At 38.8% G+C, this 24934-nt stretch overlaps 2 protein-coding genes across 42 annotated transcripts in view; both read right to left on the bottom strand.

Annotated features, from left to right (window-relative positions):
* Window positions 1-7429, bottom strand: part of kcnma1a (potassium large conductance calcium-activated channel, subfamily M, alpha member 1a) — a 144948-nt gene extending 137519 nt beyond the window's left edge. For 16 of the 39 annotated variants that reach the window (XM_046833696.1, XM_046833763.1, XM_046833785.1 and 13 more), the window contains exon 1: window positions 6413-7427. In XM_046833696.1, the coding sequence (XP_046689652.1) occupies window positions 6413-6700 (288 nt within the window). In that variant the 5' untranslated portion in view covers window positions 6701-7427. Of the gene's footprint in view, window positions 1-6412 lie in introns of all 39 variants that reach the window. The other 23 variants (XM_046833638.1, XM_046833628.1, XM_046833647.1 and 20 more) reach the window with 3 other exon arrangements.
* A 4126-nt stretch (window positions 7430-11555) lies between these two features.
* The window catches only part of dlg5a (discs, large homolog 5a (Drosophila)), a 42510-nt gene continuing 29131 nt past the window's right edge, over window positions 11556-24934 (bottom strand). For 2 of the 3 annotated variants that reach the window (XM_046868325.1, XM_046868333.1), the window contains exons 16-33: window positions 24062-24898; window positions 23776-23896; window positions 23273-23417; window positions 22378-22502; window positions 22170-22259; window positions 21785-21947; window positions 20150-20312; window positions 19867-20000; window positions 19620-19784; window positions 19328-19511; window positions 18740-18888; window positions 18061-18231; window positions 17727-17923; window positions 17380-17523; window positions 16979-17106; window positions 16035-16144; window positions 13574-13683; window positions 11556-13441 (exon numbers count right to left, since the gene is read on the bottom strand). In XM_046868325.1, the coding sequence (XP_046724281.1) occupies window positions 13338-13441; window positions 13574-13683; window positions 16035-16144; window positions 16979-17106; window positions 17380-17523; window positions 17727-17923; window positions 18061-18231; window positions 18740-18888; window positions 19328-19511; window positions 19620-19784; window positions 19867-20000; window positions 20150-20312; window positions 21785-21947; window positions 22170-22259; window positions 22378-22502; window positions 23273-23417; window positions 23776-23896; window positions 24062-24898 (3240 nt within the window). In that variant the 3' untranslated portion in view covers window positions 11556-13337. Of the gene's footprint in view, window positions 13442-13573; window positions 13684-16034; window positions 16145-16978; window positions 17107-17379; window positions 17524-17726; window positions 17924-18060; window positions 18232-18739; window positions 18889-19327; window positions 19512-19619; window positions 19785-19866; window positions 20001-20149; window positions 20313-21784; window positions 21948-22169; window positions 22260-22377; window positions 22503-23272; window positions 23418-23775; window positions 23897-24061; window positions 24899-24934 lie in introns of those variants that run through there. The other variant, XM_046868340.1, reaches the window with a different exon arrangement.

The raw sequence follows: 24934 nt of genomic DNA, 5'->3' as shown, positions 1-24934 counted from the left end.
ACCTTTTTGGCAATTCGAATAAGTAATTAGGCTATTCTAACTTTAAACATATAGTCCTTCCACAGTCCCACAGGGGTCACTGGTGAAACACAATAGCACTGGGACTATTGATTGATTAATACTTTGAATGCCAACATCTATCAGCAAACAATATGGCAGTATTTTATCATCTATTTTTAATTAGGTTTTCTCCAGGAAACTGAGCCTACTGTAACAGCATTTGTACATCATGTCTACACAAAATCTCATTTAAAAATAAGCTATGACAGCTAACTCTATAAACACTTGGCTCACCTTTACTATTCAAAACATTGGCAACAATGTAGCTGCTGAGGTTTTGGAAAACAATGCTCACTTACCCAACAGACAGGTAAGAAGACAGAAAAACAGAATGTGGTTTAATCCAAAAGCCTGCAAGCTAAAACATCATTAAAAGTCCAGCAACCAAACACTTAACCTCTAAAGACCCGTTAAAATCATTCCATGGCAGCACACTGATGTACTATAGTGTGTGTTAGGAGCCAAACAGGTTATTAACATTTCCTGCCGTCAGACTCACAACCTGTTATTAGCATTTCAGCACACAAGGGAAAAATGGAGTGAGCAGCTCCAACATAAACAGCCCACCAGGCTTGAAGGTCAGTAAAACGTCCTCTAACTGGTGCTTCTTCTCTTTTCAGTTCCCTACATCACGCATGCTCCACTGAGCACCAACTTGGATGTTAAGTTCATTTTGATGTGGCAAATCTGCAAAAGCTGATCAGAAAAGGTTGGCCATCACAGTCAGAGATAGGTTTCAGTAAATCAAATCCAAAATGGTGAAATATAAATAGTTTTTCAGAGGTAGGTACATGAGCACTCAAGGTGTAAGTTCCTTTATTTGTGATAGAAAAGGTACACCATATTAACCTGGAAAACTGAGCTGACATGATTAAGTAAATAAGTAACCATCATTACCACATTTATTACTGCATTATTTATTGCATATAACAAAAAACATTCATAAATATTATAGAGATAGTAAACATGTTTGACTTGTGTATGGGTCTCATTTAAAAAGATAATTGCGTCACCTAATAAATAATTGATTAAGTCAGCTTCTCAATGGAGGAGCATTCCAATCATCCTTTAGAGCATCTATGCAACAGGGTTAATTGGAAAATTTTAAAAGGCAACTGATATTCCATGAAACATGAGCTATGGTTAATATTAGCCAGGGGTCAGAGGAGACACTTGTAACAGTGGCTAGTCCTTACAAATTGCAAAACACCACAGCAACTGAAGCAGCTGCCTCTCCAGGCTCCAGGCTCCAGGCTCCACGCTCCAGGCAAAATATGGACCTTGCAGATCTTTATAGTTTGTTGCAGTTCTAGCTCAGCTCTTTCAAGCTGAGAGTGAAAGAAGCTAATTGTTTTTCCCTGCCAGTGAACCTGCTACTGGATCAGGGGGCTTAGCTCAGGACGGCTTTCCCTGCTGAGAGAAATACCTCCCTTGAGCTCTTTCCCGGAGTCACCCATACCTTCCGTTTTGAATCTCACTGATAAATATGTTGGGGGTTCTAAGGTTCTATTAATAGTGTCTTGTGAAATAAAGAATGTAACAGAAATGACAGAAGAGCTGTTTTCTTTTCTGTTTTTCATATTTGAAATAGGTTTGCTATGAGGCATGACCCGCAAAATTTACAATTGATTGTCAGCTGAAAAAAAAAATAGGTTGTTGTTTGAATTCTGGCCAACAGGAAGCAGAAGATTTAAAATAGGTTATATCTTTTCAGTGTATCTTGTAATACACACTAAAGATCTATAGTGTACAATCCTGTCACTGATTCCAATGCCAGAAATGCAACTGGTCAGACGTTGCCCTGTATTCAGTGCATGCTCATACCACCTTAAAAAACATGACTGAAATGCAAGAGCTAAGTTGCTGGCACAGCAACCCAAAGCTAACCCATAGGCTTTTTATACAAATGTCACCATTAATGAGCTCTGGCCACTGCACTCTGAGCCAGCCACCCATTACCAGTCCATGCTGATAATTCTAGACTGCACTTAACTGAACAGTCATTTTGCATGCTTCTACATAAGGGCTATAGAATAAACCTACTCAGTGTCACAGTTCAATGGGAGAGTAGCAGACCTCCACGAGTTTATTACATAAACGAGCCTGATATAAAGAAATTATATAGTGTGAACCACATACGTGGTTGAAGTATCTAGTGTATAGAAAAGATACATGCAAATCAATAGCCTGGCCACCAAGGTTTTTGTATCTAGACTTTAGTTCTTAATTTTTTTAGTTGCCTGTGTAAAATGTATCTGTTTTCCGTAGATGCACTCTTATACCTGCATGGATAACAGAAAAGCTTTTCTGAATCTGTAACACACAAGTATGTGGGAAGACTTACAACATATACAAAAAAAAAAAGCTGGCACATAACTTTCCTCCTTTTATATACACTGTTACCTTGCAGATAAACAACTTTTACATAAGAAGAGAACACCCAATCCTGTAGAGAAAACTCTGAAACCTTGACAGGGCGTTATTGGGCAGCAAATTACAGAGAATTCCATGGAAGTGGTAGATCAGTGGTTAAGGATCTGAGTTGCTGATCGGAAACCCCAGTATCGCCAAGCTGTTACTCTTGGGTCCTTGAGCAAGGACCTTAACCCTCTGTGCTCCAGGGGTGCTGTATCATGGCTGACCTTGCAGTCTGACATCACTGTGATGTGTAAAGAAAGGATTTCACTGTGCCGTAATGTACATGTGACAAGTAAAAATTAGGAGAAATGACTTGCACCTGAGTACATCAATACTTCCAGCAATAGGCATATATTTTTTTGTCTGTGTTCTCTGTTTAAAGCTTACCGATTTCTATCCATCTATTTTTCATATATTTGATGGTATCCTGGGTCAATTGTTTGGTTCTGTCCACAAAATCAGAGATTTTGGTCAGATATTTTCCAGTTTTCTCAGGTTTATAATTAGGTTTTTCTCTCTGACCCTTCTTAGTTGCTCAGATTTATTACAGTGTATCAGTCAGAATATATAGTTGCCTGTTTAATATGATGTGATTGTAGCTATGAAAAATAAAAAAATTGCAAAATAAAACCTCTCTTTTCTGATTGGCTAACTTACCTCAACCTTACACTTGAAAGGAATTACATATAACATTTTTTTTTTTTTTACTTTCAACAGAACAAATTGTCTTGTATACCATAAATCTTTTTCCTATTCTGTACAGTATATTATATATTGATCTAATATACTGATAGATGAAGAGTGTGTACTTTTGTGGTTATTGTTTGTTTTGGATTCTGTAACATCACAATAAAAATAATATTCACAATATTTCTCAAAAATGTACTGAACAAAGAGTCCAACACTGCTTTTTAGGTATTTTATGTTTCCTAGCTGCTTTCATGTTTCCTGATACACTTGACCAAACATGTCAGCTGCATATTAAGCCCTCCAGGAGTTAGGTCAGGTGTGTTAGAAGAGCTATGGAGCTAGAAGAGCTTGAAAATGTGCCAGGAAGTGGGTTTTACAGGATAAGAGTTTAGAAACTCTGTTATAACACAGGATACACGGAGGAGGTGTTTAAGAGGGACAGCTGATCTTTGGATGCGTGTTGTTCGCCTGTCAGTCCAACGGCAGCCGCTGCGTTGCCAAGCATGAGAGGGTACACACATATACACAAGACCCTCATAACACATGCAGTACTGTCTGCATTAAAGGAAAACAAAGATCATCCCCCGGACACAGAAACATTGCTCTGTGCTTATTATAGAAGCTGTAGGAAAAAGCACTTGGTTGTATCAGCTCAGAGAGGATTTGAAGCATTAGAAAGTATTTAACATATAACCCACAGGATATGAAAACAGCTTCTTTTAAACTCTGTTGTTTTTTTGTAATGGTGATTGTGGAATCCACCCAAGCATAACAAGGTACAATGAATATTAACTTCAGCAGAAAAAAAATCTATGTAATTCCAAGGAGATTTCCTGCCGTTTCAACAACCTACAAATAACTACTGGCGGAGTAATCGGTCTTTTTTAATTATAATTTTTGAAAATTTCTTACAAATGGTCACCTGGAAAATATGATATTTATGCCCCGATGTTTACAGTTTCTCCCTACCCCAGTGCTAAAGGTGCTCTGTTTCACACACACATTCTTGCTGAGCAAAAAGCAAATTGCCTAAAGCAAGGCAGTGTTACTTGCTATGCAATCAATGTTTTATAACAAGGCTGACCAGCACGTAAACACCAGCTAGACAAGCCCCTGTAAAGTGTAGCTTATTTGGCTCTGACCTGGCAAGTGCTATTAACAGAACTAAACATCAATGCTTTCAGTGCCATTATTAGGCTAAGAAAGCTAAGCACAACATAAAGTATTATTTGATACAGCATAGTTGGTGGACATTCTCAAAAGCAAAGTCAGGAAATGCCACCTGATATTTTAATCCCAGTGCTCCCAGTTGCTAAAGATCCAGACAAAGGCTTTATTGTGTTTCAGCAGCATCCATCTGAAGGTAGAAACACTGTGTCAGTGTCAGACAGGCTGCTTGCTCTGTCAGAACGCTTGTTCTTGTAGGTAGTTAAAAGGTAATGAAGACTGGAGACTTCACAGACGTCATTAACCCTTTTCATTAAATAAGTAAAAAGCCTGGCACACTCATACCCAGAGAACGATTCAAATAAATGAAAAGGGACACCATGACATCACACCTTTCTCAAATTGTTAACAAGGACTTTTTAAACTCTCATGTCAGACAGTTTCCAACAAATAAACTGCATATAAATGTGGATATCTGTAAGACTCATGATTAGATGCCACATTACTGCCATCATTCTGTTTATATCTTCTATAATCCAACCACCAGGGAAACAAAAAAAGTTATTTGTTTCCATGTGTACTTGATTTATTTTAAACATATATAATATTATGAACTAACTTTCAATTTGATCTGTTTCATTATTCATTCATCTGCTTCATCCTGGGCAGACTCACAGTAATCTGTAAATGTATCATGAATAGGACACCAGTCCATATTCACTGTAATGCATCCTGTAACATTTTTACATTTAACATGTTTAACCACATTACAGATACAGATACTATTTCCAGATACAAAGTAATACAGAACCTCATTCTTTACTCCTTTCCACATTTTTTTCCCCACAGTGCTCACAAGCATCCTCTTTTGTGCCCTTAAATGCCGTGTCATTAAGCCACACTGACAAGGACTCAACAGTCGTCTATAAACAAAAACCCTTGTAATTATTAACCAGGACCAACTACACAGAGCAATAAGGCTACTAAAAGGGCATTAAAGACCACAAAAAAGGATGGGCTTTTGAATCTTTTTACTGTTTGAAACAGTGGGCTTTTGAATCTTTTTACCAAAATTATTCTAATTATTTCTTTAAAAAAAAAACATCAGATTTTTATTTAATTAATTTAAATAAAATTAGTGATTCAACCTACTTAATTTTATTTTTAAAATTGTGCCACTCATATGTTTTAGGGTGATCTTGTGGATTTTCACTTTTGGTGAGACAACTGACAAAATTGAAAAATGACAGAATAAACCGAGAGCCATTTTATTAGTCCTTTCACCGAACTAGAAAATGTTTCAGGCTGGTTGTAAGCACACCCACACAGACAGCTGAGTAAGAAATGGCAATGCAAGATGGTGAATCTCTCTTGGTATTGCTGAATGGCATCATGTTTGCAAAAAATAAAAACACCAGGTAAAATGTGAGCATGTGAAAATCTGTAGGACAGCCTCAAATCCTGGCTTTTACATCCACCTGCTCATTAATGACATGCTCAATGTCAGTGTTTCCAAAAGAGGATCCTTCATGTTAAGGGCACAATTTGTTGGCCTTAGGTGTGAATGTAAACATTTCCTTCAGTTGACCAGCAGCATGACTGGCAGGTGTGTACAGACCACTTCAAGTGTAAATGAGCTACAGGTTCACATTAGTGTTTTTTTTTCCCCCGGATGTGTGCAGAATCTATTTTATTTATATATGGCTTAATACAACCGTTTCACAGATTTCTGTGTATTCCCAGAATGTTACTGATGATAAAACATTTTTACTGTAGTAATCCAAGTGTCTTTTGAACAACTTACAAATGTGATAGTGGATAATAAGCACGGGTACATATTTTTACCCACATGATACATATCCATGATAATGACATTTTTTTTTTACATTTCTAGTCCCTTCGCAGTGAAGTTCAACACCAGGCCTGAACAGGATTTAATAATCAACCTGTCATTTTCCCTCTACCTACTGTAAATTCTAAATATATATTAGATTGTGATATATATTGTGATATATATATATATATATATATATATATATATATATATATATATATATATATATATATATGGGGTTACCTTGTTTTTGATGCTACAATGGCAGCAGACAGTCCACAGGTACTTGAGGGTCCTCCACAGGAGGATGATAAAGAGACCCCCAAAGAACGTCACCATGGACGAGGCGAGGAAAGCCCACCACATGCGCTGGCCATTGTTATCGCACGGCACGTCTGCGGAGAACGGGATGATCACGTCCATCCTGGCTATGGAGACAGAAGAGTCCGAGTTTTTGTTGTAGTTATTATTAGTCATTCTAGAGCTGCCGTCGCCGCCGCGGGAAACGTTGCGATCTGCTCCAGCTAGCATCGAGTAGCTTTGGAGAGCTCCTGCCAGCGCCCCCGGCCCCTGCCATCAGCCATATTGCTTCAAACAGCCCCTCTTCTGCGCAACAGTGGCGTTCTTTATCCCCAACTGCTCCTCCGTACGACCGATGAGCTTTTCACCCGAAATGTCGCTTGGCGTGAAATCAGCAGAGAAACAGGAGATCGGCGTCCTTCTGCGCGACACATTTAAATCCGCATTGACTTAATTTTATTTATTTATTTATTTTTTTCACAAGGGCTTTTCAAAATATTCGAAATAAACAGCAAACATGAGCCACGCAGGCATTTTATTTTAGCTTTTGGTCATGTTTGTATTGCTGCTGTTCTGCAATAAAACGAAGCGTTCACAGACCCCCCCAAAAAAACGAACGGCGGTCTTCACTCTTCACTCAGTCCAGAGCGCCTCCAAGATCACCGCCTTCCTTCCATCCATCCATCCATCCAGGGACCAGCGTCGACAAATCGCTCTCCAATCTCTCTCTCTATCTAATGCCAACTTACTGATGCTTTTGCGCCGAATTTAATAAGAACAAAAGATGACAGATCACATTTTATATGTGAACTGGAAACGGCGTGATTTTATTTTTTTTAATTGAATGTGATGTGCTCAGTTGGAGCGGACAGGGTGAACGGTGCTGTCCCTGTCAGCCGCTCTGCTTCCCTCACTGAGAGCGCACACACTCTCTCTCACACACACTCACACACACACGCACACACACGATCGCACGCACTGCTAGGCAGATTTACAGGTAGAAGGGAGGAGCCAAAGCGCAATAATAAAGATGGCTATGGGATGGAGGACAGTTCGTCGGGTAGGCTGTGTGTGTGTGTGTGTGTGTGTGTGTGTGTGTGTGTGTGTGTGTGAAAATGGTTCAAGCTCAATCTTTTCTGCATTGTATTCAGGCGACATGACGCACAAGTGTGTATCCCTGCTTGCGCCATTATCCAGAATGCGACACAGACACTTGGGGGTATTGTCGCATCCTGGCGGTGAGAGGGGGGGGGATCGGTATTTCAGCTTCACAATTCGGTTTAAAAACCTGAAGTTGTTATTAGAAACCTGTTGGGCTCTAATACACACACATGCGGCACACCACAGCAGCGCTCCCCAACCTTCTTTTTATGCATCACGGACCAGTTTCACGCAAGATAATTTTTCCACGGATCGGATCGGAGCGAGGGGGTGGGTGGAGTGGGGTGGGGTGGATTGGTTCCGGGGTTGTGGGAAGGGGACGACTATATGTTCACACGTAGTAAGGTTCAAATAATGGAAATGTAAGTCGCTATAATGCAGGATCAGTCCGAGCTTCATTTATCGACGCATAGAATAGAAATGCGACTGAAATAAGTGCGGGGAATTGTCTTGTTTTATAATAATAATAATAATAATAATAATAATAATAATAATAAAACACCCTAAAAGATCAACAAAGTCAATAAAATGGAAAATAAATGTTTTGGTCCAGGGCCCGGTACCTGTTTGCAGCCCGGTGGTTGGGGACCACTGCTTTATAGCAATGTATTGGTTATTGTTTGTTTGTTTGGGTATTCTTACTGATCAAACTGTCTACAAATGTGTACAAAACCATTACATACAGCTGTGGCTGTAGCAATGCACTTCCCTGACACACCCTAATTTAAGTCAAATTATAGGTTTTTTTTTAATAGTTTTATTGTCATTTATGGTTGTTTTCTGTCTGGATGTTATTGAGGCTTAAATGTGTGTTATAACATCCTTCTAAATAAAATATATATTTCAGGTGGATATAATAGGCTTGAAAATATGCACTTTGACAGATATGACTAACCTCTACAATAGGTCCAGTCCACGCCAGTAGGTTAATGCAGGTGTATGTTGGTTATAATGAGTACATTTGGTCTTTATAATGCAAAGTGTGAACAGGTTTTGTTATGATACTGAAACATAGCACACGCAGATGTTATGCCGCCATTAAACGGAACAGAACTGTGCTATTTGGATGTACAATCTATATAACAAAATGTATTTGATCTTAAAGCTTTGTAAACCACAGACCAACCGAACCTGCGGCGAAACAAGATCCGGATCGTGTTTCCAACTTTTTATTAACCCCGACTCAGGGGGAAGCAGAGCAAAACAGGAGAGGCTCCGGTTACTTCACCCCCAAGTGGACAACTGCGGTAATGCATGACGAAAACTTAAAAGGAGGTCTTTAAGGATGTGAAAGAGTGTGTGTGTGTGAGAGAGAGAGAGAGAGAGAGAGAGAGAGAGAGAGAGGGTAAAGTAGTATATAGTAAATAGTAAATAAGTGTGCAATATGAGGTACAGTGTTTGTATCTTTATTCCACTGGAGACAGTGTCACAGGCTATAAGTGATGGTACATTGCTGAGGAAGTACATGAGTGGCTGCTGGATATATAATGAGGCACCTTGCATATGTTTAGTTTGTGAAGAAAGGTTTAAGAATTTTATAGAGCTAAATGTTGTGAAAAAACCTTGTGCAACATCTCCAAATATAACTTTATGGCATATTGTATACAAACTGACCAAAATATGTGGACTTCTCATAAAAAGAACAATGGCTTTAATATGGAATTGGTCCTTACTGCAATATGACAGACTTCACTTTTATGGTAAGATGTTTTACAATACATTGTAGAGTGCCTTAATATATTTGTGCCCATTCAGTTTTTCTGAAGTCAGGTTCAGATGAGGAACAAAAAGGTTTGGCTTGCATTTCCAAATGTGTTTAGTGGGGTTAAGATCAGTGATCTGTGCAGGCCAGTGTAGTTCACACAAATCTCACCACACTGCGTATTAATGAGCCTTGTTTTATTCACAGGGCATGGTCATGCTGAAACAGAGTGGGCTGTTCTATAAACTTAAGCCACAGTGTTGGAAGGATACAATTATTTACAATGCCTTCATGTGTGGTAAGATTACAGCCTTCACTGGACTTAAGCAGCCTAGCCCAAAATTTGAAAAACAGCCACAAACCATTATTGATCCTCCACCATTACTGTTCAGCATTACACAGTTCAGTAAATAGTGTTCTCTGGCATCTGTCAAACCCAGATTTGTCTATCAGACTGGTAAATAGAGAGAACATACTTCCACTGCTACTTCATCCAACAGTTGCCAACAGGATATTTGAACTGTTTCCTGAGCTGGGGGAATAAAATCAGGAGTACTTATTGATAGAGACCTCACAGGAGGTCTGTAAGGCACCAGGCCATATACAACAAATATAAGGTTTAGTTTTGTGAGCAGCTGAAAGAGTGGCAGGTGGAAACCGGTGGTTTAGATTATTTGCGAGTGATGCAACATAGGATCAGTAATTTATATGCACTTCATCACTCAGCAGCTCCACTTTATAAGTGTGCATATGATAAATAGTACTTACAGTTCATCAATGCTGATTTAGCCAGGCTGAAATCTCATGACCTGATTTGTGACACAGTTGGCATTCTATGACACAACCATTAATGTTGCTGATCTCTTCAATACGACAAATCTACTGCTAATATTTGTCTATAGAGTGCGCATGGCTATACGATTGATAATGAAACACACCCAATAATCAGGAGGGGTGTATACATACCAATGGCCATATATTACATTAAGTAGCTCACTAATTAGTGGTCATATATATGAAGATTTGTTGTGGAGAGCAAAGCAATCCAGAATTGATCATCATCCTGTACAGCCCATGTCCACATCTGATTAGATAAGAATTTTTAAGAATACAGATTTTGCAAGCTGGGACAATTTACACAAGTGGTCTTATGTGAACGGTAGGAAAAAGCAGCGCCTTCATTTGATGTATCAGCTGAACATGAAAGGCCTTATTAACTAGAAAGATCAGTATCAGACAGCCTTGCATCTAGCTAAGCTTAGATAAGCTGGTGGCAGCTGTCAAAACAGATAACCCATCAGGAGGGTAAAGTGACTTGTAGAGTGCCAAAGTGGCACATATAGGACATTTATATGCAGCAGTAGCTAGAGGCCAAAATGAACAAGTAAGGCAAACAAGAAGCATGGGGAGGTGCCTTCATATCACAGCAGTCTTACTGCATACACTAAATTAACCACCGTATGTTGGTGGACATAAATGGCAAAACCACAAAACAGAAATATAGCAACCTCAACTTCTGACAAAATGATCCACTGAGAATGAGGAACAGTGTAAAATGGCGATTCACTATCCCAATTTAAGAGGTTGTGAGAACAATGCTAGAATAATGATGTAGAGACTTAGGCAATGACTGAAATATTAGAAGGCCAGTTGGTCACAACGGCTGTTCATAGCCACTCACACATCCACTCATTGTTTCTGTATACATCTTTTTTCTTTCTTTTTCTTTTTTTATTACCACAGCTGAACTAAATGATAAAGATTTTAATAATTAAGTGATAAACTGTGCTTAATGAGTGCTGAAATTGTGGAATAAATTGTCCCAAGTAGTGGGGTTCCCTTCTGGACTGAAGTTGGAAAACCATGTAGAAATTAAATGTATAAATAAATGGTTTATTTTTGTAGTGGTAATTTAGTGGAGCATTAAAAAAAAGAAAAAACAAAACAAAAAAAAATCCCTACCGACTATATTTAAGGATTAATACGGTTAAAATTTAAGTCTGGCAGGTCTGCCTGATAAGCCCCAAAGTATCTTTTTAACCCCAAGTTACAATAATTAATATAAACATTTCCTGATTATCCTTTTAATGCGTTACTGTTCGTTCCATCAGCGTAGGAAAGATGCTAGTTCTAAAATTATCACTTATCAAGCTAATGAAAACTTGTTCATTCAAGATGGAATGGAAAAACCTTTCAAACAACACCCTGGCTCGTTCCATAATGTAGTGTGATACAGAAAAATGACTTTTATTCTCATGTTAATTTGCTTAACATTATTTCATACAAATCACATTCTTTTGTAATATTGAAAAATCCCAATCAATAACAGTACCTGTCATCTAGTCATTTTTCTTAAAACAAAACTATTGGCAGAATCCCTCTCATTTAAAACCATATGCTACGTATTTAGGAAAAAAACAACAACAAAAAAAAAACACCTAGATATGAATAGCACTTGAAACAACATGTCTAAGTTCAACCCAAATAGACAAGGCTGGGACTGATTTTCCTTTGAGAAAACTGTGCAATATGAAATCCCTTTTTTAAATGAGAGTGTAAATAATGCAATGGGTTTCATCTATTATAAGAATCGAGGCAAGTAATGAAATGTATGGAACATGAGTGATACACAAATTAATATTAAATCACAAAAATAATAAGTATAGTACCTATTTTCAACCTCTACTGATAACCTAAAAACAGCTATTGTTTAGGGTCCATAATGTTGCAAGTGCAAAACAAAACAAAACAAAAAAATAATGGACACATTGAATTTTGGCACAACATTACCTGGTGAGAAGATTACTGGTCGGAATAAAGTATGCAATGTGCCTAGTGAATAAAAAAAAAAAAAAAACTTAAATAGACATGAAAAAGCAGATTTTTAACACAGAACATTTAAACAGATTTAAAATCAGAGACCCAATTATATTTACCCTGCATATCTTCCTTCCATGGTGTTTTTTCAGTGGGTACATATAAAAGTGAATGACAAAAAAATAAAAAAAATAATAAAAAAGAAAGAAAGAAAAGAAAACAAGAAACATACAAAAGGAACATGCTTATATCTGCTAAGACCTGACTGGACACCTGCTGCACTCCCCTAGGCCAACAGCCTAGTCAAAATACATTTAATATATATTTGTGTTTATATTTATATATAGATCTATATATTTAGACAAGTTTGCATACATACAGGTTAAGTGAGTGCCTCTACTTCAGAACTGTAATAGTGTTAGAATTTCATGTTCTCTTTTAAACATATTTTCCTCTATGAGAATTTTTACCACAGTGGTCTTTCAAGCCTTGGAGTGCAATCTGAGGAGTTTCAAACACCAGACTTTCAAAATGCCATTGTCATACGCTCAGGAGATCTCCAAAGGCACTTCCATTTGGCCTGTAAAATGCTTAGATGCTGTTCACTTCAACCCCCAAACCATTACATTTACATAATCAAGCTTACCAAAGCTTACTCTTTATCTACAATGAGTTTTCAGTCCTCTTATTGATGTAGAAAACACAGACACACGTGGTGTCATTTTGGTAAATTGGGGAAGGGACAGAGGGTTGAATTTGAGTTTAGAGTAGGGAGAGCTGACAAGGGATACAACTTCATTAAGCTCAAAGGGAGAGGACACATTCAAGCAGACATTAAATAACTCATAATTCATGGACTGATTCATCTGTAAACAAGTGTTTTAGATGCAGCATTACTAATTGTTGGATGTCTGTCAGGAAGACCAAAGGAAAACAATGAAAACTTCAGTGCTATAATCCTGCATTTACAATCACACACACACACACACACACACGCACACATTACAATTACACATAAAATGTTACAATTAAACATAAAGTTACAATAAAACATAAAGGAATAATAAAAGAAAAAAGGATGCAATGCTCTCTGTAGTGTACCTTTGTGTGTAGTGCGAGTGTAAAAGCATAGTGTTTGTAAGTTCAGGTGTGTGTGAGGCAGTAGGTGGAGAGGACTAGCTCAGCCACCTAAGGCGAGCCTAACGGAGTCCACAGGACTTTACTCTGCTCCTGATCCACTATAGTCACGATTTGAGTGCGAATGTAGGGCAACGTGCCACCTTGGACAATACCTGCAAGAGAAACCATCAACAGCTCATCATCGCATTTAGGAGTACTCATATTACTAAATCATTCTGAACACAAACTCTACATCAACAGAACAAATGAAAAAAATGTGAGAAGAGCTACATCAATTTCCAAACCTGTGAAGAATTTGCTGTACTCCTGCTCAATCTTCTGTGCAACCTCAAACTGTTCCTTGGAATGTTTCTGAGAAACTTTATCCCGCAGATACACCGGATCTTTCAGTTCTCTATACACAGGGAAAGAACGCATCATGATTATATATTCAATTATATGATCATAACTATATACCTGTATATAACTATACAATTATAAACACTATCAATTATTACTGCTAGATTCGAGAAACATAATAAAAATATAGTGTGGCTTCCTGCAACCTCTAAAGGCTGTGCCCTTCTGGTGATCTAGTTATAATACGAAGCATGTCAAGCATAACTTGAAGCCTGACAGGAGGCTTGACTTTGGCAGCTCCTGGGAATCCTTCAATTTATAGTGCTCTACTGGGATGATTTCATCATTAGTTATCTGTGTCACTCTTCACGTGAATATAATGAGTTATAAAAGCATCACTTATTCAGCATTACTAAGGTCTGTGCAGTTCAGCATGTATAGTGTGAAGCAGTAACACATTATGATAAAGGAACGTACTTGATTAACTGATGTTTTATAATAATCAAGTAAGCAGTTTCTATAAGTACCTTAGTATCCATATGGATAATTAACCTAGTTGTGAGATTCACGTGGATACAATTTGTTCTCATATGCAGCTGAGATGATATATCCTGGGTAGACTTCGGCATTTTGGAGTGGAGCTGAAAATCATGTATTTTATCGGACGGTTATAGAGAGCATAATCAGATATGGCATTACGCTATGGTTTCGTAACCTTGAAATCCAGGTAATGTCTAAGCTTGCACAGCTGGTAAAAAAATAGCAATGTAGACCATTGGGAGAAAGGAAAATGTGTCCCTTGAGTCACGGTATGAACAGTCGGTTCTTAGGGAAGTATACAAAATCTTAGCCGACCCATTTCATGTACTGCAAACAGAGTACGAACTGTCGCCTTCTGGAAGATGGTACAGATTTCTAATGTGTAGGTATAATTGTTTAAAAAAGTATTTTATACCTATAACAATCCAAATGTTAAATGATAAATGAGTCTTTTAAGGGTAGGGTTTTTTTTCCTGATGCTCTTGTTAATGTTTTTGTTGATCCAATGCGCTTATTAATGTAAACACCTTGAGTACAACACAAATTTCCCCTTTGGGTGACAATAAAGTGTATTTAAATTTCAACAATAGTCGAAAAAGCTTCTGCTATGAACCATCTGCTTAGAAGAAGCAGCTTTCAGTTCTCAGCCAGCCTGGTAGGATGAGCTGCTGCTGTCCACCTTACAGAAGACTTGCTATTCATTTCACAAATGACTTCTGAGGGGTTTCATTTATCAAAAAGTGCACAGAACACATTCTAATTTAGCGCATAAGGACCTCCAGTTGCGCTAGAAAATGACTATTAATCATGTGCCTAGACTCAGTTGTATGTTGATAAATGCCACACATTCTAAATTATTCTGTGTACAGCCACACTCATTTGCATCAAGAAACTCCCCCAAAACTGCCTCTTTATAAGGGTGATTAAATAGATATGTGTGCAATTTATTGCCCTATTTATATTAGGGAAATTGTTCACATTTATCAACAACCAGTGCTTGTTTATGCAGTTATCCAATAGCCAATCAGGTGGCAACAGAATAACGTAAATTAGTATACAAATAGCTTTAGTTAATGTTTTCACAGCAACCATGAAAATGGCAGAACTTTAAACATGACATTTTTTATTGGCAGATGTATTGGTTTAAGTATTACATAAACTTCTGATTATCTGTTTTTTTTTTCACATGAAACAGTGTCGAGTTTATACAGAATAACAATAATAAAAAAAAAACCCACATCCTGTGTTTACAGGGTGTACAGGCTGAAACACACTGGTGAGAGATCAGAGGATAATAGTCAGACTGGTCTGAGCTCATATAATTACTCTTTGCTACTGTGGTGTGCAGAAAAGTGTCTTACAGTCCACAACACATCAAACCTTGAAGTGGATGGGCTCTAACAGCAAGAACAAGAACCTGAGGCCATCATGAGTACAGATATCATGAATACATAATAATTAAACCAAGACTAAATTAGTTGGATACATGAAAAATATATATTTTTTCTTTAACTGTCCTGCTGCAATGACTCTGTGCTGCCCTGGTGTTGTAGTTCACTCACCTCAAGGTTTTAGGTAATGATATTTGAATTCGATGCTTTTCTGTTTACCATAGTTAGAAAGAGTGATTATGTGAGCTAAGTTGATAAATGTGACCTCTGGTTTCTGCAGTGGAGTCTGCGAGGTATAAATCAGCCTGGCAAGACTTCATTAAGGCAAGTAATTTATGTCTTGACCCCGTAGAAACGCCAAAGATACACAAAATAGCAAAGCTACTAATCCTACATGGAGTTATTTTTTTCACTCTGTTGTATAAAAATAAAATGCTTATAATAATAAAAAGCTTGTAAGGATTTGAAAACTTACTTTATTTGCTTTGCATTTTTGTAGCGAATGAAAATGACGATTGGATATATGTGAACGCTGTGAAGCCTTTCGATGGCATGGGGTGCAATGTCGAGCAAACAGTGAGAATCCTAAGAAAGAAAAAAGCAGGCAATGTTAATATCTCAGTTTGAAGATGAGTTTAATGTTATTCTATGGCCTTCACACTCACAGGAGCTGAATCTCTATTAGAAGACGACCTTTGGTATGTACTAAAATGGAAGATCTCCAGCTAAAAGTGCATATTAAAAATCTACAGGATTTATGTGATGCAATCCTGACGGCATGGTGGAATCCATGCTGTGGTGAAATGAGGCCCTTACCTTAGTATAGTGTTCCAATAAAGTGAACAGTGATCATAACACGGTATGACAATCAAATTCTGAATGGTTTGCAAACTCACCCTAGAGTTTTTTTTTCCACACTACAACTGTTTTATATATATATATATATATATATATATATATATATATATATATATATATATATATATATATATATATATATATATATATATATATATATATATATATATACACACAATAATATATATATATATATATATATATATATATATATATATATATATATATATATATATATATATAAAATGTGTATGCGTGTGTCATAAAAATAATTGCATCTGTTACCAAAAATACACACACACACACACACACACACACACACACACACACACACACACACACACCTCCAGACCTTTGTCTATTTTTTAGCAAGAAAAAACTACAATGCATTTCTATCCAGTCTGTCTATGTACTGAATGCCAACATTATTGACATATTTGGACAAAAAAAATATTCAGGCCTATATTGCTTGGTTAAAAATATCAGGACCATGAAGTTTCAAAATGTGCTTGTAGTTTCTGTCTCACTTAAAATTTGACTGGAAAGAAAAACAGGGCAGACCTTGTCTGTGATCTCCTTGATAGAAGCAACAGTTGTGACATCAAAATGGCCGCTCCTTCGTTTGTAGTCAATGAAAAGGCAGTCCTTTACCCCTCGTTCAATGGCTTGCTGAGAGGCCTTCATCACCTCTGAAACACCGCAGAAGAAAAGTTACAGAAAATAAGCTTCAAGCTTTGCCCAATGAGTTAGCTTGACTGTTGGGAATATTACAGATATGAGAGCATGAAAATAAGTCAACTGAAAAGAAGCTTTTGAATAAGGCTACATGAAACACATATATGAGCCACTGTAGCCAAATAACTTTATACGCATATCAACAAACAAGCAAAAACATGTGGTAACAAAGTGCAACAGAACATTAAAGTAATATTGGGGGCTACTGTGAACTAGAGTAAACTCACCAAGTACACATCTGCTGAATTTCCCTGGATACTCTTTGACCAGCATGTCTTTAACTGGGTCCACCAGTGGGCCCAGCAGCAGCACTGGCCTGGGAGATGTGCAGTCAACTTTCTGCACTCTCTGATAGGCAAGGCTCACACAGTCTAACCAAACATTACAAAACAAGACACATCTGTATAAATGGCTTGATCCAGAAAAAGTATAGTTAAAAATTAAATAAACATAAAAATGACCAAACTATTGGATCATACAGTTAACACTGGTTTATTGGATTATTCTCATGTCAGAAATACAGCATAAGATTAATGCATTGTATTAATCACATCAATGCTGCAGTCTATCTTACCCTCTAAAAATGGGATAGAGTCTGTGCTAATGGCATCCAGGGCGAGCAGGTCTTTGCCATCTTTGGAGCTGCTGCGTTTGTGCTTCTGTTTTCTGCGAAAGAAAGATCGGCGTGCAGCTGCGGAGAGCGTTTTACTCGCACCCGTCTCATCCTTCAATTCAGTCATGCTGTGTCTACGATAGAACTCCTGATCCATCCTGCAACACATCGAAACCAGCCCATTTCAAACCGAACCGACAGCTCTAATAATAGCTCTATATTACACCCACATGCCATACAATAGTGCATTCCAAATGATCAAATACATTCAATCATATGCTAAAATCTCACTAACATGTATTTACTGGGAATTTGCCCCCTTTGCATCTTTTGTGCATTTTCGTCAAGTTGCCAGGCCATCCAGGTGCCGAAGTTGCCATTCGGTAGTGTGTCATCCACATAGAGAATGTCATCCTTCTTAAAGGAAATGTCCTGTTCTGTTTCAGCCACTCGGTCATAAAGTGCTCTGGAAGAAACGGAAAACAAGGAGATCGTGAAAGTCTTACATCAGTGTGTATGAGCTTTGTGGGGATGTTAAGACTCCTCAGCCATGCTCATTCAGGTTGTATAGATCTACATAAATAGTTTACTACTGATCGACAAAATAAACGCAGGGAAGAAAGCCCTGCACGGCACAGCTGCACAAGAATTCTTTCACAACCCGATCTATCTCTGCACATTGCTGTTCTTTTCACTGCCACCACTGATACTTAATCCTTTTTCAGACTCTAATTAATAGTCACCATTAGAATAATGGTAAAATCAAGACAAATAGCAGACTCTTACATACAGCATTTGTAGTGGATGCAATTTCTCCCTCAGCCCCATTTATAATTTAAAAAATGAAAAACTTTACTTTACACAACGGTCAACATTAACCGGGTTTAGGACATTTCAAATCAGCAGATTCGTCTGTCTGTGTGAAATAGAATAATAAAGAATACATATGCTTATGGGACAATGGTCCACAGTACCTGATGTAAAATCCATCTCCAGCAGTATCTTTAATCCGGTTAAACTCATCCACACGTTGCTGGACTTTTAGTGTGACCACTTCTGCAGGCTTGAGCATTTCCAGGTAAGCCTCTTCTGCAGTCTTATTCTTCATAACCAATGAGTTATACTGAACAAAAAGAGTGGATGCATAACTCAGAAGGATAAAACACAGTGGATGTAAAAAGCAGTCAAATCTTTCACCTCCCAAACTGTGACTATGACACCTGTGGAATGAAAACCATTCTATAAATGATGGCCCCACAATCGTTCTCCATCTGGGGGGAAAAGTGAATGTGCTGCTAGATGAGATGCTTTGTCTGGATGAGCGTAAGCCTCAGAGCATGCTCACATATTTGTCAAAAGGCTAAAGGCGATCGGGATGTTAGTAAATTCCCTTTCATTTTTCACAAAGACAACTTATGTTGAACAAGAGTGTAAAAAAGAACAGAATATTAATGTTCAAGGTCTAAAGTTGTACAGACACTGAAATGAAAGAACAATAAAGCAGCTTAGGAGCAGATTTCTGAACTTAACAAAAGATGGCTCTAAGATCAAGGGCAACTCACCTCCAAAATCATGTCACCAGGCATTAGGACATCTGTCAACTTAGCAGGACCATCCTCCTCAAGAGTCTCCACAAAGATCCCACACACATTTCCACCACAAACCTGAACACCCAACTCCCCCTGAGTCTTCTTCACAGACACCACTCGGGGCTCTGGAATCTTCTTATTGCTCTCTGATGACATTCTGGGACAGAAGCATAAAACTTGTATATGTTATGTAGCCCTTTTTTTTTTTTTTTTTTTTTTGTATTATTTGCACTGTTGTGTTTATTTAAAGTGTAAAACACAATACCGGATGAAGCTGTGCGGGCTGGTGGTAGGTGTGGTCTGTTTGGATGAAGGCGTGAGAGTTCCTTCATCCTGCTCACTGAGTGTGTCTATGTTGGAGTGGTTATCTGGTGTGGTGGCACCGCTGCCCTGAGGAGTGGATTGGCTGCTCACTGGCTCCATCCGAGAACTACAACCAAAAGGCCTGACTTAAACCTCTGTCCATATAACATAAGGACAACTAACGGTAATCTCAGTTGCATGATGCATACCTGGAGCGGGAGTGGTTTCCCAGCTGGTACATGTGTGGGTTGTACTGCGCCATGATTGTGATGGTGTCACATTGCTGACCTATGACAAGACGCGCCTGCTGCTCAGTGGCATTACGCAGGTTTATCCCGTTATACTGGAAAAGATCAGAGGAAAGTCACTAAACAGACATAAACCAAACCACAAACATTCAAAAGTAAACAGATATGATTCATTCTGAATCGCAGTTATAATAATTTGTTTGCTCACTTGTACATGAAGATTAAGTCTAGCCATAGCACTGACCTCAAGTAGCTGGTCCCCGTACTCCAGGCCTGCCTGGTGAGCAATACTGCCTCCAGTGACCTTGGACACAAAGATACCGCCATTCTCACCACTGACGATGGAAATGCCCAGAGGTTCAGCGCCTTTGTGTACAATCACGTTTCTCGGCTCCTCCAGGTACGGCCTTGTAAAGCACAGACATTACATTATAGTCAACATCAGATATCGGCTCTCCCGCTCAGAACAGTGAATACCGACCCCAGTCGTTCTGAATGTCTGATACTCCCCATGATGCTCCGGGGTCGAGCTAAATGTCAGAGACTGCACATTGCCCTAGCATTGCCTCGCAGTGTGGAATTTTAGGAGTAAGGTAGATTCTCTATACTAGGATTTTCAGACGTTACACTTGATAGAGAATGGAGTGCTAGACACTGTATTGGCTTTAGCTCACACAAGTCAAGTGAGGATAATATGCTGATTTCTTTCGAACATAACACAGCAGGAATAGCAAATTAAGCTGTTATGTAGTACTTCAAGACTGGAGTTGGGAAACGCTGTCCCCATAGAATGTGGTCTGTGGTGTCTGCCTTGACAGACACAACCAGTGAGCAACTTCATGCAACTGGCATAGAGGGATTGGGCATTAAGCAGACTAAATAAACAGCACTAAAGTTGAAAGAATATACAGAAACAAGTCAGACAAATCAAAAGGAAAATAAGCATAGGTCCAGAAAGGTGGGGACTACCAACTCAAAAAAGACCTGCAATGATACCCATGCAATGCACTAAATAAAAGTTACAATATTAATAATAACAATATAAAGGGGTAAAATGCCACCAGTGATAAAAAAAAAAAGCACAGCATTTCAGATTCACCATTCAGCAATAAATATTTTATTTATTGATCAATTTTAAATGAACCATCATCAGTCATGTGTGCAAATATTCTTACATTTTTCTCAATTTCTATTCATTTAATAAAGTATGAAGGCTTTTTACAAATAGCAAACACTTTGTCCTTCATCTAAACCTAACCAACGTTTTACAATTTATTTCATTCAAATAAATCATGTTCATTTCAGTCAATCCAGTTCTGTTCTAGGGACACAAAAAGCAGAGAGTTCCACAGCCGGTCATAAAGAATGCAGGTCTTTATTGCAAAGAAGCAGTTCGATCAAGCATTCCCTGTGCATGACTGACAAGAAACAAACCTCAGGCTCCTGAGAGAGGAGAACCTAGGCCTAGCAGCCAGAGGGATTCTCAGAAATGATCTGTTACGGTACAGAGATCTGAAAGATTCATAGCAAGCAAAGAAAAGAGGTAGAAGAGACACTGTATGAAAATCTACAAAGCAGCAAAAAAGACCGAAGGAAAACGAAGTTAAACAGATGAATGCAGCAAGAAATGTTAAAACTATAAAGGAATTAGTCAGCTAATGGAATAAATGGCTGAAAAAAATGAATCACCCTTGAACTGACCTTTGAAAAATAAGGGGAAAAAATCTCTTTCTATTCACACATTCTGATCAGGTTTCTGAGTGAGCTGTTGCTGGGCAAGTGCCTGAATGAACTGAACAGAATGCTAGACATACATTAGACATGCAAAAGTGAGCTGTTGCTGGGCAACAGTGCATTAGGATTGATGGGAGAGCTCTACCTGTCCCTCCTGTGGTCTCCTGTGGGTACGGGGCTCACAGAGATCCGTGTGGAGATGGAGTTTTGGGACTGGCTGGAAGCAAACGAGGATGTCTCAAGATTGAGTGGGGACAAGGGTGGGGTGATGAGACAGGGACTGCTGCACTCTGAATGGGATAGAGACCCTAACGCACACAGAGATACACAGAGACACAAACAGAGACATAAAGACTGTTACCGCTTGGAGAAGATACAAAGAAGTGTTGAAAAATAAAACGAATCTTTGATTTGGTATGAAAATGTGACTGTATTAAAGTGTTATTTATTTATATTTATTGCAATAAAGTTTTTTTTTTTTAAATGAACGATTAAACAATTAATAAGGAATTGTAGGGGGGGTTGCATACCTCTGTCAGAGGCCAACATTGAGCGTGGATACCGTGGTGTTGGAGGGATTTTTATCCTTTCTGTGCGATACTGTACATTACTGGATGAACCTACAAAGCAGACAAAACCACTCAGGCACATGAAACACTATGAATGAGAATCTATGAACTTTGTCCAAAGACTAGCTCAAATGGAAGAAGATGAGAGAAAGGCAAAGTGGAAGCTGACCAAGTCTGGCACTGGACGGCAGCGAGTTGGTGCCATGAGAGGTTCGACTGCTGCGGGAGGACTCGGAGTACTCAGCAGAACGCTTCTGGCTAAGGTCCAGACTCAGACGCCCTTGATGTTGGGGGCTGAGACACAGACACAGGGCCAGATGGAGAGTGAGAAAAAAAAGCTCAGTGAGAAAGAATCACACACAGCAGGGAGAAAACAGTCATGGCATCCAGTACCATGTGAAACAGGAACACGGAATTTCAGCATTAAGGACTTCAAAACATTTAGCCATTGTGGATCCTGAATACTTTTTGGGATCTACGCAATACAATTTAAATTTCGCACCCAAGGTTCACAGTTAGAATTGTAAAACTTTTTATTAAATATAACAGCTTAATAGTTAGCTCACCTACCTAAAATTGTAAAAATTATGTCTTAAAATCATTTAAATGGTTTTTTAAGCATACTATTAATGCCATTAAACCACTGTTTTAAAAGCAATTCCTGCAGAATTTTATGTCCTGTATGCATTTCTGTTGAGCAGCCTTTTTGCAGTGTAAGTGTTATTTATTTAAATTAATGTGTCCACCTATTTGCTTTTGCCTTTAAAAAATGATTACTGGTGAAAGCAATAAATTGTCCACATGAGGGCGCTATTAACACTTGGTTTTCTTTCCGTGATCATTCTTCAAAAATAGTTACAGTTTGAATGTTTGACAAATACCTACTTCAAATCAACCCAACAAACCTGTACAGCTCAGCTGGGTCCTGAAAATAACCCCAGAATCACAATGAACTCTTAACCAGAATTTGTGTTCTTGTGTTACCGCACCTTAAAAGAAGTGTTTATGTAACTTCTAAAATAGATGCACCAATTAAAATGTAGCATGTGTAGACCGTAGAGTACCTGGGATGTGTGTGTTGATGGCAGATTTGGTTGATGACAGATGGGCAGTTGCTGGTGTGTACTCTGTGACTGCGGACAGTGTAAACAGGGTTCCTCATAACAGCTGTCACTGCTGTGCATGGGGCCAAACCTCGATGTATTGAGTCTAGAATGAAGACCAAGGGCATATATCTCAAACAAAACAAACGCTTGGTCTTAATTGGTTGCTCTGTATATTTCTGCCTATGTTTCTAATGTAAAGACTATTCCTGCATTCTAATGTCTAATGTCATGGACACAATACTCTGGGCTCTTTGGGAGCCCCTTTGTCAGGCCTGAATGTAAATACAACTGCTCCAGGCAACAAATAAAATCAGCTTCCATGACCAAATAATAAATATAAACATCTGAAATTGAATTGTTTAATTTATTGATGGAATATGTATTAAATGAGGTGTATTTACTGTAACAGGGAACGTGAGGATGAAAACAAAAATGTATTCAAAAACTAAAATGAGACTTACTGGGTGGCAGATTTCCATTAAGGAGGGTGGGAACGAACCCCACGCTGTGTCTGTAAGGGCGGCTAGGAGATGAGCGCAACACATCCCTCTGGTCTAAACTGTCTCCATCATTAGAGTAGCTCTGTTCAACACACGCCCATTAAGTAACATGAATTTGGCATAAATTATAGAAAGAAATGAGACAAACAAAAGTGCACAGATATCTGAAATCTATACTTGCTAAATACCTCAATCTTCAAGGTAAATGAGATTACCTGAAGCAGACTTTTAAGGTTTCCAAATTTACCTGAAAGCTATGGAGAGGGATGGACTGAGGGGTCATCCTACGCCTTAGAGCTGGGGCTGATTTAGGACGTGGACGTTTGACCTCAGGTTCGTCGAGCCGCGTGCGACCAATGTCCTCTTCACATGATTTCCTAGAGCTGAGCACCCTGCCCTCATGTCCAACCTCTGTGAAGCACAAATTCCCATTACATTCTTCCTGTTGGCTCTCAGTAATGGTGGAGTCGGAGGCTGAGCTGCCCTGCTGCTTTGGTTTGAACTTGAATGAATCGCTGCGTGTAGGTGGGGTTGGGGGTGTGGTCATGGTGTCTGTTTTGGAAGGTTGGGGTGAATGGCTGGTTAAGTATTCCATTTTAGAAGGAGTCTCTGGTCTCTTGAAGGTGTCTGCATCAAAAATGGACTTCCTTTGCTTAGGCGACTTGTAGATGGACAGCTGGGCTGGGCTTTCTCCAGCCATGGGAACTCCGACAACCATTTTGGGCCAGGTGCCACCACTGTGTTTGGTGTCAGGTGTTGGATCCAAAGAGCTGCACTCGGGCCCGGCTGACTCGGGGCGAGTGTAGCAAATCTCCTGAAAAGCGCTGGGACCATAACGGGCACACAGAGTGCTGGGGTGCAGAGTAGAAGGAGAGAAGGGCTTCCTCTCCTCAGAGTCAGCTCTTTGCTTCCTCCTTTCTCCACCCGCTTCACCACTGTAAATGTCTGTCTGAGTGGAGCTATTGTGCTTTAGATTTCGGCTGTTCCGAGAATGGACCTCTGACATGTGAATTCTGCCATTGCACTTATCTGCCTCCCTCAGGCTCTCAAAGATGTTGTGGCCTGATGTGCTCTGAGGAAAGAACTAACCAGAAAACAGATATAAATTAAACAGAAGCTT

The sequence above is a fragment of the Silurus meridionalis genome, chromosome 2, assembly GCF_014805685.1.
Source record: "Silurus meridionalis isolate SWU-2019-XX chromosome 2, ASM1480568v1, whole genome shotgun sequence".
NCBI classification, from domain to species: domain Eukaryota; kingdom Metazoa; phylum Chordata; class Actinopteri; order Siluriformes; family Siluridae; genus Silurus; species Silurus meridionalis.
This window is presented reverse-complemented; position numbering and strand designations above follow the sequence as displayed.